The following is a 13,939-nucleotide window of genomic DNA, read 5'->3' on the forward strand; positions in this document are numbered from 1 at the left end:
GTATATTAGACATATTAAACACAATGTGTATTACACTCCAGTAATAATGAAGCTGGTATATTAGACATATTAAACACAATGTGTATTACACTCCAGTAATAATGAAGCTGGTATATTACACATACTAATCAGAATGTGTATTACACTCCAGTAATAATGAAGCTGGTATATTAGACATATTACACATACTAATCAGAATGTGTATTACACTCCAGTAATAATGAAGCTGGTATATTAGACATATTAAACACAATGTGTATTACATTCCAGCAATAAGGAAGCTGGTGTATTAAACATATTAAACACATTGTGTATTACACTCTAGTAATAATGAAGCTGACCAATATATTACATATTACACACAAAGATCAGCTAGTTGGTAAACACATCAACATGCTCAGATATATACTGATGGAAACAAAAAATATGGCAACAATTAAACACAGCAAATACCAGAGCCCTCTCCATAATATCAGAAAGTTAACCCTGTGTTACTGACATAAGATGTGACAGTACTGACATACAATGTCACAGTACCGACATACGATGTCACAGTACTGACATTCGGTCCCACATTACATCTCTGCATTTTATTCAGGCCTAATGACTCTAGTGAAGAATTAAATTTGATCCCATATTTCTTTTCATCAGTATGTAATTATCACACATTGCAGTAACAAGCGTTTACATTACACACTCGGGAACAAACAAGTGCCATTACTCCAATTTCACTGTATGTTACATACTGATAACTGGGTTTGTATTTAGAGAACACACTTAGTGAAGCCATGTATACAGGGCTCGAACTTAAGAATTTGTCGCCCACAGTAATTTAAAAAAAAAAAAATGGCTGTGCGTGAAATAGCCCACCGTTGGCAATTTTGAGCCTGTCTCAAAAACAATTTTGAAAAAAAAGTAAAAAAGACTTTTGCAACAAATAACCATAATTGAAAGCTTATTTTGCTTAAGTTAATTACTCTTACCATTACTGTATGATTTTCTTAACCCTAACCCTAACCCTAAACATAACTCATTTTCTTTCTCAAGGACTCCCACATACCCCATCTTCACTATGGTTACATTCAAATTACATAGTGCTATATCCCCAAAAATAATTTCTGGCAGAAACAGTGACTAGGTGTATATATCAGGGTTTCTAGATTATGGTAGCCCCACTCCCATGGCTAGTGATATTCAATGTTGGGCTAGAAAATAACTACTATTGCCATTCCTAACGACTAGTGAAAAAAGCCAAGAGTCAAATGTTAAGTCTATTTTGTAAATATGAATAATCTGCCCCCACCCAACCCCCAATGTTAGTGTTTTGAAGCTTTATCTTTAGGTGACATATCTGATTATTACTATTATTTAGTAAAATTGTATTAACTTAAAGTAAAGTAGGGCTAGCAAATTTTTAATTGTGGCTAGTAAAATTATTTTAATCACTGATCCCATGGCTAGTGGGTTTTGTAAACATTTTAGAAGCCCTGATATATTTTGCCATCATTCAGAAGCTTTACCGATAGCAGTAATTTTTATCCAGAGGCACAAAAGTGCCATTGGTGACACTCAAGACCTATTTCAATTTATATCTCAACGACATGGCATTTGCTGTCAGTATCATCGTTAAGTTTGAGCCCTGTGTATATTACACACACCAACAAAGAACCTGCTATGACACACAGAGAAACACATTGTTTACTACATGGTCAACGATCCTGTTTACATGTACTGACGGTTGTGAATTATTGCCGTGTATTACAGCCTGGAGTGAAAGACAAAGTTTGTTTTGTTTAACAACACCACTACAGCACATTAATTTATTAATCATTGGCTATTGGATGTTAACCATTAGGTAATTTTGACATACAGTCTTAGAGAGAAAAACCTACTACATTTTTTCCCATTAGTAGCAAGGGATCTTTTATATGCACCATCCCACAGACAGGATAGCATATACCACAGCCTTTGATATACCAGTCGTGGTGCACTGGCTGGAACGAGAAATAGCCCAATGGGCCCACCGACGGGGATCAATCCCAAACAGACCGTGAATCATCAAAATGGTCAAAAATCCTGCATGTACTCAAGTTGTGAATTACTACTGTGTGTTACATTCTGGAGTGAAAGGTATTTATTGCCAGATCTGTTGCCCATCAAATACCAGTTAAAACTGGAAAATATATTTTTTTAAATTATATAATTAGCAAAAAAGCTTATTTTAGATTTTGCATCTTTAATGCTTCTTTTGCAGTAAGGGAAAAAAAAAGAAAGAAAGAAATATTTTATTTAACGACCCACTTAACACATTTTATTTACGGTTATATGGCATCGGACATATGGTTAAGGACCACACAGATATTGAGAGGGGAAACCCGCCGTCGCCACTTCATGGGCTACTCTTTTCAATTAGCAGCAAAGGATCTTTTATATGCACCATCCCAGAATAATACACACCACGGCCTTTGTTACACCAGTTGTGGAGCACTGGCTGGAATGAGAAATAGCCCAATGGGTCCACCGACGGGGATCGATCCTAGACCGACTGTGCATCAAGCGAACGCTTTACCACTGGCTTTTTCAGTAGGGTTCAACACACTTGGTGAACCCATTCTCTTCTCTTTTTTCTGTCCCATCCAGTGCCCCACAATTAGTATAACCAAAGTCCATAATATGTGCTGTCCTGCCAGTGGGGGAAAATGTGTTGCTAGTAATGAAAAAAACCGTAGCAGGTTTCCTCTAAGACTATTTGTCAGAATTACCAAATGTTTGATATCCAATAGATGATGATTAATAAATCAATACGCTTTTGTGTTAAACATAACATTTTTTTTTCCTTGCTATATTTTCTTTGGCCAAAATAAACTGAATTTGCCAACTTACTAAATTGTCTGTCTAGCATTATTTTGTGTTTTCCACCCTTTAGCTAGAGCACCTCATTATTTTGTTGTTATGTACAAGTGACAGTATACCGTACAAGTGACAGTATACTACTTGCAGAGTATCATTTAGAACTAAAAATAACAATCTAAAACCATGGGATTATATAAATTAAAGCCGCACACCCTAGTTCCATCCAGCGAAAATAAATTATAATTTGGTTAATCTACAAACCTGTAACACACTTAGATCACGTTTTTATCAAATGGAGTGAAAAAGCAGGTTTTATATCGATAAATACCATGGGAATCCCCATGTCCCAATTGCTTGAAATAATTTTGAAAGTTAGTATTCTGATGTCACCGGTAGAAGCACAACAATGCCTACGTCACGACAAATTTCACAGACTTGGGGTGCGTTCGTTTCACCTCTCCTGGACATGTTCCAACTGTTCTGTCCTGGTTGTATCCCCTCTCCAGATATCGTAAGACTTAGCAAAATTATTGGTTTTAAGGTTTTGTAACGTTTTGTATTGAGACACTTACTTGTCTGAACTTTATTGTTACTGAAAATGTTCACGAACTGTGAAGAAAAATCTCACAAATGAACAACAACAAATCGGATGTTGATTGCGCGAACCGTGCACGAGAAAACAAACCAAACCAAAATGATAACGGTCACGTGATATACCAACGTCTGTGACATTAAAAATAGATTGGACCTCGCTTGCTTAACGTTTTTCTCTCGACAACACGTTTTGTGAAAAAATGCAAAAAATGCATTTCGTGGTTTTACAAACATCAGGATTACCAAAAAGTACTTGAGGTGAATGGAAATGTGTATTCTAAATAATAAAATGTAAGTAAAGTGCAATTTTATTTGTGAAAAATGGGGTTTAATAGCGAAAAACAACGCCGTAATGGTTAACAAATAAACGTAACTAGGGTGTGTCCCTTTAATACAGAGGTCAACCCATTTGCAACCATCAAAGAAAGAGTTGAAAAGACATTTTACCAAAATGTTTTTAATTAAGACAGGGCATAGACAACACAGCACATACCACACCCTTTGATATACCAGTCGTTGAGTACTGGTTGGAATAAGAAAAAAAGAAAAGAAAAAAAGAAAGAAAAAAAAGAAGAAAAAAGAAAAAGAAAAAAAGAGAGGATCCACTGACAGGATTTGATCTTGCGAACACACAGACTGCTATTAACCTGCTACACAAAACAAGGACATGGGGGGGGGGGGGGGGGAGAGGAGAAATGGTGTTGTGGTGCTTCCAGAGTTCATATTATCAAGGCTGGAAGTCGAGTGGAATAACAAAATGATCATGGCAGCATAGAGAGTATAAATGATAAACAAATACAGACTTGGTGTCCATGTGCCTAGCCAGTTATGCTGTCTCTATGAGCTTGCCATGAGCTGGCCTTGTGCTGACCCCTGCTGCCAACTGACTTGAACAAGCTGGGTATGAATGATGGATATTTGGCTTGGAGACTCGCAGCCTAGATTCCAAGACAGATGGGCAAAATGATTGAAGATCAATATTCCATGCTGAATTGTGAAAGGAATGCAGTTTACTGTACAGTGTAGCATGAAATTAGACAATAACGGAAATGTGAAACCCATCACTGAGGACTCCTTGCCTATAGTGTGAAATCAGATAAGTGATAAACAAGATTATTAGTGCTAAGTGTCTCCTCGTCCCACCCCTCACCCAGGACTATGACCCTACTCTGTCCAGGTTTAATGTCATATGAAAAGCAGATGATGATTTAAAATAATCAGATGCTATTTAACAGTATCTATGATTGAAAAAAACCAAACCTTATTTGACTACAGGTTTCATTCTTCAGTTGAATTTATTTATCACTAATTACAGGAATGGCATTCCAAATCCCAACCCCATGTCTCTCTCCAACTGACCCCATAAAAAACTAAATCATGTCCTGTTAATTTTGCCTATACCAATGAGCAATATCCCACTGAGGGGGGGGGGGGGGGGGGAGGAGAGGAGAGAAAGAGGGGGGAAGAAAGAGAGAGAGAGAGAGAGAGAGAGAGAGAGAGAGAGAGAGAGAGAGAGAGAGAGAGAGAGAGAGAGAGAGAGGGAGATGGAGAGGGAAAGAGACAGACAGAGAGAGAGACAGAGACGGAGACGGAGACAGAGACAGAGACAGAGAGAGAGAGGAGGGAGGGACCAAGGAAACCCATGGGGAACCGTAAAGGAAACTGTTCTACCTCATCTTTGACAATACTGTTGGCATCTTTACAGAGTTACAGAAACCATGAAAAGAATGCACTGAATGGCATCCCAGCGTACCAATCAATGGCTGTTGAGTAATGATTGCAGTACTTCATCTCGAGAATATTAATACCCAGTCTCTCATCATGGCTTCCTTTACTACATCCCATTCCTCAAACATGAATACCATCCAAATCCAAACATAGCTACTTAACGTTCAAGAATGTGTGCAGGAAATTGTCCAGGGAAATGGGTGGGGGGGGGGAGGGTATACTGTGGCGAGCAACATGTTTGGAAGGGGTGGGGGAGGGGTGGGGGGGGGTGGGGCAGCAGCAATAGAAATAAGCAGAATTTTTAACTAGTTCACCGAACAAGTACATCTACAAATCTACTTGTCCATCAATATTTTTTACGTAAATTGTTAGTTTTATTCAAGAGCAAGCACAATGTTTTTGACTGCTCAAAATGAAACAGCATTATATATTTTTACTTGTCCACTGAACAACCACTAAGGTACATTTTGCTTGTGACAGCAGATTGTCACTTTTCAGGACATGACCCCACTCACCCCCCCCACCCCCACCCCCCACACGTCTGCATGAGTAGCGACTGCAATGTCACTAGTGTTTGAATGACCAGAGGCCTAATTTACAAAGTTCTCTTAAGCTCTGTTAGACAACAAAACATCCTCTTTGCAAGTCTTTTAGCATTGCACTGTGATATTGCAAAGTTGCGTGAGTTTAGTGAATTAGGCCCCAGGGCTGACTACCATCATACAGTACTATTAAGGTCAAAGTTTATTTTATTTAACAACACCACTAGAGAACACCAATTTATTAATCGATCATTGGATGTCAAATATTTGATAATTCTGACATATAGAGAGGAAACCCGTCAGTACTATTACGATTTAATTAGTGTCTGGGCAGGCAAATTGGGATCCAGCCCACACACTTGCGTAACACATGGTTAATGGTAATCACTCAACGGTGAACCTGTGTAAAGATTTCACTGGAATATAATAAGACATACGTTAACAGAAGCATGACATCACTGGAAAGGTCTTGGCAACCAAGACAAGATAGATAATGAAGGAATATTTCTAGTCAATTAAAAATGAATTACTGTTCAATGTTTTAAAATTGTGAAGCAATCTCTAAAACTTCTGTAGCTAATCCTTGGCATGGGAACAGCTACATCTGGTTTCTTTGGGGTTTTTTAGTTTGTTTAACCCCACCACTAGAACACATTGGTTTATTAATCATTGGAACATTTGGTAATTTTGACAGCGTCTTAGAGAGAAAACCTACTAAAAAAAACCCATTATTTAGTTGCACGGGATCTTTTATATGCACAATCCCACAGACGGGAGAACACATGCCATGAAAATATCTTGGCAACTGAGATATTTCATTTCAACTTATTTTCGTGTTTATATCAAATGTAGGTTCAAGGACGCTGTCCTGGGCACACGCCTCAGCTATCTGGACAGATAGGGTTAGCTGTTAATTGTTAGTGAGAGAGAAGAGAATGTAGTGGTCTTACACCCATCCAGAGCAAGTTTTAACGACGTGATGTGGTGAGAATGTAGTGGTCTTGCATCTACCCACCTAGCCATTAAAACTCGCTCTCGATAGGAGCCGGTACTGGGCTGCAAACCCAGTACCAACCAGCCTTATGTCCGACGGCTTAACCACGACACCATTGAGACAAGATAGAGCACGGAAACAGCTACATCTGGTATCTGGGCTGGCTGTCCAGAACAGTGTATTAGTGGTTAGTAAGAGAGAGGAGGGTGTAGTGGTCTTACACCTACCCACTGAGTCGTTAAACCCACTATGGGAGCCGGTACCGGGCTGCGAACCCAGTGCCAACCAGCCTTATGTCTGATGGCTTAACCATGACACCACCGAGACAAGATGCAGAGCACGGGAACAGCTACATCTGGTGTCTTAATTAGGGATGAACGAAGACAGGGCCAGTAACAGGAACATGTTCTCCAGACACTCAATTCATTGGTGTGTTACAGTCATTTACGCAATAATTGCCCGGTAATTGACCAAGGTTCCCAAGTATCCCAGCACAATCACTCTCCTATCTGGAGAGGCTTACTAACAGACCCATAATGTCTTGCTTCTATCAGAAGCTCAAGTACAGGACACCAGGGCAAGGCTCCAAATTCATTTTATAGAGTGGGAAGCAGTGTTTGCTTTTCAGATTTTAAGCTCTGAAAAGCAAATGCTAGAAAGTCCTAGAAAGTGAGAAGCAATTCTAGCTATTAATCTTTAGCAATTCTAGCTATTAATCTTTAAACTAGATTTCTAATTAAGACTTGTATTTAAACTTTTTAGCAGCAATGGAGGGCTCGAACTGAAGAATTTGCCTCCCACAGCTATTTTTAAAAGATTGCCAGAGGTGAAACAGCCCACCAACTGCAATTTTGAGCCTGCCTATGGCTTTTTTTTTTTAAAGGGAAATTTGCAGCCAATAAAAATGATTTAAAGGTTATTTTGCAGTAAGTAGTAGACATATTATAATTGTGAAAATGTTAAATATTGGCAGATAATCTACGCCAGGTGTATACATTTTGCCATTATTGAGGAACTTTACAATGCTTTTCTACCTACGGCAATTTATATCACAACAACGGCAATTTATATCTCAATGGCTGTCAGTGCCATTGTTAAGTTCGAGTCCTGCAATATGGATCAGATTAAGAAGCATAAGGTTTATGAAGTTTGTTTTGTTTGACACACAAGAACCCTGTAATATCTATTATAAAACACACATGTAGCCGGTGCAGAATTTACAGTAGCCGAGATAATTTGCCACTTGCCAGGTTGTCAAGCCTGCGACATTACTGTTTGCCGAGTGTGCAGTACGAAGTTAATAGCTCTATAAATTACAGGTCAACAGCAGACTGGTTTTGCTCCCCTACTGGCTATCATTTATCATGCAATTACTGTTGTGCACAGTGTTTTGATAATTTAGAATTGGTTCTTATCCTATCAACCGTGGGGGCGGGGTTTAGCTCAGTCGGTTGAGTGCTCGCTTGAAGTGCTGGCGTCGCAAATCGAACCACCCCGGTACAGTGTCGTAGCATGGGTGGGGTCACCAAAGAGGTTGCCCCAGGCACAAAATTCTGGACTGGCGGAAAGGACTCGGAGAGTGCTAACGGTCCACTGGTTAGGGGGCGCAATACTTGCCTTGCCCCGGGCGCTGGCAACCCATGATATGCCACTGCCTTGGTGGACCCATTCAACTGATTGGGTTTTTTCTCGTTCCAACCAGTGCACCACAACTGAACTAAGGCCGTGGTATGTGCTTTCCTGTCTGTGGGGAAAGTGCATATAAAAGATCCCATTCTGCATTCGAAAAAATGCAGTGGGAGTTTTCTCTGATGACTACGAGTCAGAATAACCAAATGTTTGACATCCAATAGCCTATGATTAATTAATCAATGTGCTCCAGTGGTGTCGTTAAACAAAACAACTTTCTTTTTTTCTTTTTTCAATCAATAATACTAATGTGTTAAAAACAAGACGAGATACTAATGGAAATAAGCAAAGGGATCACATTAACAAACAGGAACAGCAAAAAGGTTACGATTTTTTGTTTAACTACACCACTAGAGCATCATATCAACCCCCACCCCACTCCCACCCCACCACACCAAGCCACCATTACACATCTGAGTAAATAATTTAATTGCAACGGAAATGGTTTAATAAGAATTCACAATGGAAATAAGATTGGTGGAGAGCATATGTCAAAAACAATATTTCTCAAATTATTATATCGTGGAATAAACTGATTATTTTCTATTTATTAATTTGCTCGACATATTTCCCCAGAATAACCTCATTTTTCAATAGGATTATTTTAGACGGAGTGGATAAGCTAATCTTATAAAGTGTAGGAATTGACCGATTTGTACGGCTTCACTAACAAGACATAAAGAAAAGATAATTAGGTACCACGTCATATTGTGACAGGGCTTGAAATGAAGAATTCAATGTCAGTCAAACCACAGACAGCAATATCCAATTTGTTTAGGTCTCACTGGAGTGAAATTCTAAGTTATTGATACCCATGTTAAAGTGATATACTAATCAGGGTTTCTGCCAGAAAGAAAGAAAGAAATGTTTTATTTAACGATGCACTCAACACATTTTATTTACGGTTATATGGCGTCAGACATATGGTTAAGGACCACACAGATTTTGAGAGGAAACCCGCTGTCGCCACTACATGGGCTACTCTTCCGATTAGCAGCAAGGGATCTTTTATATGCGCTTCCCACAGGCAGGATAGCACAAACCATGGCCTTTGTTGAACCAGTTATGGATCACTGGTCGGTGCAAGTGGTTTACACCTACCCAATGAGCCTTGCGGAGCACTCACTCAGGGTTTGGAGTCGGTATTTGGATTAAAAATCCCATGCCTCAACTGGGATCTGAACCCAGTACCTACCAGCCTGTAGACCCTGCCAGAAAGAAAGTTTTGGGTATGGCATTATGGAATGGAATATTTACTGTTATAATGTGTGTACTGAATGCAAATTCAGTCGACAGGGGGCATGGGGGGGGGGGGGGGGGGGGGGGGGGGGGGGGGGGCTCCTCCAGAAAGAAAATGGGTTAGGTTTAGGTTTAGGGTTAGGGTTAAGAAAATCATACAATAATGATAAAAGTAATTACTTTTGTTAAAAGGTCAACTTGAAAAGAAAAAAGTCTGCAAAAAATGTTGGTATGGCTCCATACACATTTTACCCTCTACAAGAAACCCTGCCAGTTTATAAACACTATTATATATTTTTCACTATTAGACCCATGTTTGATAACTGAAATCAGATATTACTTTTGTTTAGAATATCCATTTTTGTACATCTGAAGTGATTTCGTGTGATCCTGGTCTTTCTAATATATCCCCCCAAAAAATACATTTTTTATAATTACAAAAATGCACGTATCTCTAAGAAGTAATGGTTAACTTATCGAGCCAAGCTCTTGTCTATTTTTAGACAGCATTCCCCCATTTAAGTGTCCATTTTCTCCAGCTGAAACCACAGTAAAATATTCTGAAATAAAATTGCATTAATAATCAATAATAGAGTTGCCTACCTTTGTAAATCTTTACATTCCACAACTTTTCCAAAAGTCCCTTCACCTAAAGTGGAAACAATTTCATCTGCAAAAGAAAAACAATTGTGGTTATAGTACATGTCATGGCAACGAAACCCTACAAAAGAAGGTCATTGTAAAGCAAGTTCAAGGCTGAACTAAAAATAGCAAAATCTGATATCAACTCCCTTGTTCAATATCAAGTAATATCATTCACATACAATCTGAATTGAACCCTTCTTGTTCATGTACACCCTAAACAGGACGGCGGCGCTTGAAGCACGAAACTGTTAAACGCTCAATGCTTTGAAAGTCGTCCATCTTTTCTGCAGTTATATAGATGGCTGAGTGATGTTACATGTATATCACCTGATCTTACTTTATCAATAGGACCCACATTGCCCACCAATATAACTACTAATTCTGAAGCTTGCCTTTTGTGCCTTTATTATACATGATAACTGCATCAGCAATGTTTTGGCTAGATGGTCAGTTGGTTAAAAAAAAAAAAAAGCAGGGCAAAAAAAAGCATTTCTTTAATAACTGAAGGACTTAGTGATTAAGTTGCGACTTTGTGCTAGGTTGTTATTTTGCAACCAGAACCACTTGTTTTGGTCTGAATGGAAGGTGTCGAAGAGAAGATGCATTTCTTGAACACCATTTCTCAGTTAATCACCAAAGATCAGACAGTAAATCTATAATTTTGTCCTGACTATAAGGTTTTTTTTTCTTTTAGGAGAGCCATCACATTTTTATGAGTGACCACTTTTGCACATCAGCGATTGCACAATTGCACCTAGAAAGAGTGATACCCCCCCCCCCCCCCCCAACAAGCACTTAAAGCTCTACTTACTTAAAGTATTTCTGAAAACCTACATAACCCACATCTACTTTGATATCATCCGTGAGTCCTATCAAAAACGAGTAGCTAATATTATTACTGCAGGATGTTTTTCTTTTTCTTTTCTCGGAAAGTATCCGAACACTTAACAACCTAACTGCATGCTGGGGTGTTGAATTTAAAAAAACATCTTCATAGACATCTTTTGAACGCATAAAATTTGCTGTAGCATTTAATACTCATGTTGAAATGAGACATGATGCAGTTCCAGCTTTTTTATTATATGTGTGCGCCAAATTATCCGCTCTTTGAAACTGCATACCTGCCTCGGTGGCGTCGTGGTTACGCCATTGGACTACAGGCTGGTAGGTACAGGGTTCGCAGAGCGAGTTTTTAAGGGCTCAATGGGTACGTGTAAGGCCACTACACTCTCTTTGTCTCACTAACCAACTAACAACTAACCCACTGTCCTGGACAGACAGCCCAGACAGCTGAGGCGTGTGCCCGGGACAGCATGCTTGAACCTTAATTGGATATAAGCACGAAAATAAGTTGAAATGAATGAAACTGCATTATATCCAACAGCGCTCTTGAATTTTAAGCAACAGTGCTTTAACTTATGACTTCCTGGGAACAGAAATTACATTACTGACTAGTCCTATCGATAGAAGTAGCTACTTTTGTACTTTTTAAGCAACATTTAATCAAATTCATGCCCTTGTATTCAATTACACATCACTTGTATTCAAAGGACGACCTCCACTGCAAAGTTAATTTTTCACAAATGGATAGTTTTATCTTGGTTAAAGTTTTCTCATATCTACAGGTTCATTTAAAAGAGGCCGACATTTTATACAGCCAAAATAATCAATACACCCTTTCGGCCGAACGCTTGCAGTTTTCTTTTTGTGGCAAAACATTCTTTCTTGACAGAAATAATCTCCAACTTTACAATTTCAAAGGATTTAACAGCTGCCAAAGATAGTTTCTCCATTTCTTAGACATAAACCAAAGGAATGAAAAACATTGCATAAAATGTACAACCACGTACTTTAAAAAAAAAACCCATCAACATATATATTAGACACATATAAATATATCAATACTAAGTAAAACACCTTCAAAGAAGGGTGCAAAATGATGCAATTCACAAAGACATGAATGTTTCTACAAACATCCCAACAAAACGCAAATACAGTGTCAATATCGAAACCGACACAGAATTAAAAAACATATATACATTGTGTGTATGTGTGTGTGTATATATATATACATATATATATATATATATATATATATATACATATATATACATATATATACATATATATACATACATATATATATACATATACATATATACATATATATATATATATATATAAAAATCAATATAGCAATAATTAAAAAATATACTGTCATTAATAAAGAAAATATTAATGAAGCCTAGACTAAACATTACGAAAACGGTTTGTACATCTAGCTTGCAGGAGGTCTCCTTGACGATAGATCAGGTGGCCATCTTCATCGTCCACGACGCTTGGTGCTCGCTCCGTCCCTTCCTGGTCCTGTAACCCAACGCCATTGCCAGCACAAGATTTCAATCAACCAATCAGAATCAGCCAGCCGACAGCCCCAGCCAATCGTATTCGCAGCATAGTTGAGTGGTGGTGCAATGTCAACGTAATGGCAATGTTCGTACAGCATGATCGTGTCGACGCATTCGGCACATAGGGAGACAGTAAATGGGAGGCAAGGCGAGGTAAGATCGTGTGATAGCAAATATTTATCAAAAATAGTCACCAAGTCATTAACATACTCAAAAAAAATGCAGACAAAATGTAAATCATTTTTTTTTTTTTTTTTTTTTTTTTTTTTTAATAAATCAATTTATTTATACCAAGCAGTAAGAATCAAGTAAACTCAGCAACTCCTATATCAAGTCAACTGGGTTTTAAAAAAAAGAGTAAATAATGATTTTTTTTTGTTTTTTTGTTTTATTTTGTTTTTAAATAAATTCATAAATGCATGTATTTATATCAAGCAGTAACAATCTACACTTAGCAACTCCCATACCAAACACAGTGTAAATGTGATACCTACAAAAATAATATTGTCCTTGTTTAGCCACCCAGTGAAATGTAGGTCATCATGACCTAGTTTTCCTGTAGCCTAATAGTATTACTCTAAATGCCTGAAAATAATAAGTTGTAGGTATGGTTAACATTTAGTTTCTAAGCAAGAAACCGTTTCAGAATGTTCACTATACTTCCCTCCTTTCATCCACCATACACCCACACGTTCATCTAATACATCAATCTATGCATTTAACCACATCCATCCATCCATCCGTCCGTCCGTCAACCCACCCACCAAAACAACCAAAACGCATCCACGCAACCAACCAACCAATTAAAACCCATCCACACATCCATCCAACCAATCAAAACCCATACACAAATCCATCCATCCATCCAACTAAAACACATCCATCCATCTCAAATGAGAGGAAACCATCCATCCATCCAACCATCTCAAGTGAGTTAGTTTGTTTTGTTTAACGACACCACTGGAGCACATTGATTAAAGCCGCACACCCTAGTTCCATCCAGAATAAAATAAATTATAATTTGGTTAATCTACAAAACTGTAACACACTTAGATCACGTTTTTATCAAATGGAGTGAAAAAGCAGGTTTTATATCGATAAATACCATGGGAATCCCCATGTCCCAATTGCTTGAAATAATTTTGAAAGTTAGTATTCTGATGTCACCGGTAGATGTCGCTCGAAGCACAACAATGCCTATGTCACGACAAATTTTACAGACTTGGGGTGCATTTCTTTCACCTCTC

General features: G+C 38.2%; 1 protein-coding gene across 3 annotated transcripts in view; it reads right to left on the bottom strand.

The window, feature by feature from the left end:
* The window catches only part of LOC121377793, a 102,481-nt gene that overhangs the window by 47,174 nt on the left and 41,368 nt on the right, over nucleotides 1–13,939 (bottom strand). For all 3 annotated transcript variants that reach the window (XM_041505884.1, XM_041505883.1, XM_041505886.1), the window contains 2 exons: nucleotides 12,561–12,651; nucleotides 10,243–10,309 (listed from right to left, as the gene is read on the bottom strand). In XM_041505884.1, coding sequence (XP_041361818.1) covers nucleotides 10,243–10,309; nucleotides 12,561–12,651 — 158 coding nt within the window. The remainder of the gene's footprint in view (nucleotides 1–10,242; nucleotides 10,310–12,560; nucleotides 12,652–13,939) is intronic.

The sequence above is a fragment of the Gigantopelta aegis genome, chromosome 7 (assembly GCF_016097555.1).
Source record: "Gigantopelta aegis isolate Gae_Host chromosome 7, Gae_host_genome, whole genome shotgun sequence".
Lineage (NCBI taxonomy): Eukaryota > Metazoa > Mollusca > Gastropoda > Neomphalida > Peltospiridae > Gigantopelta > Gigantopelta aegis.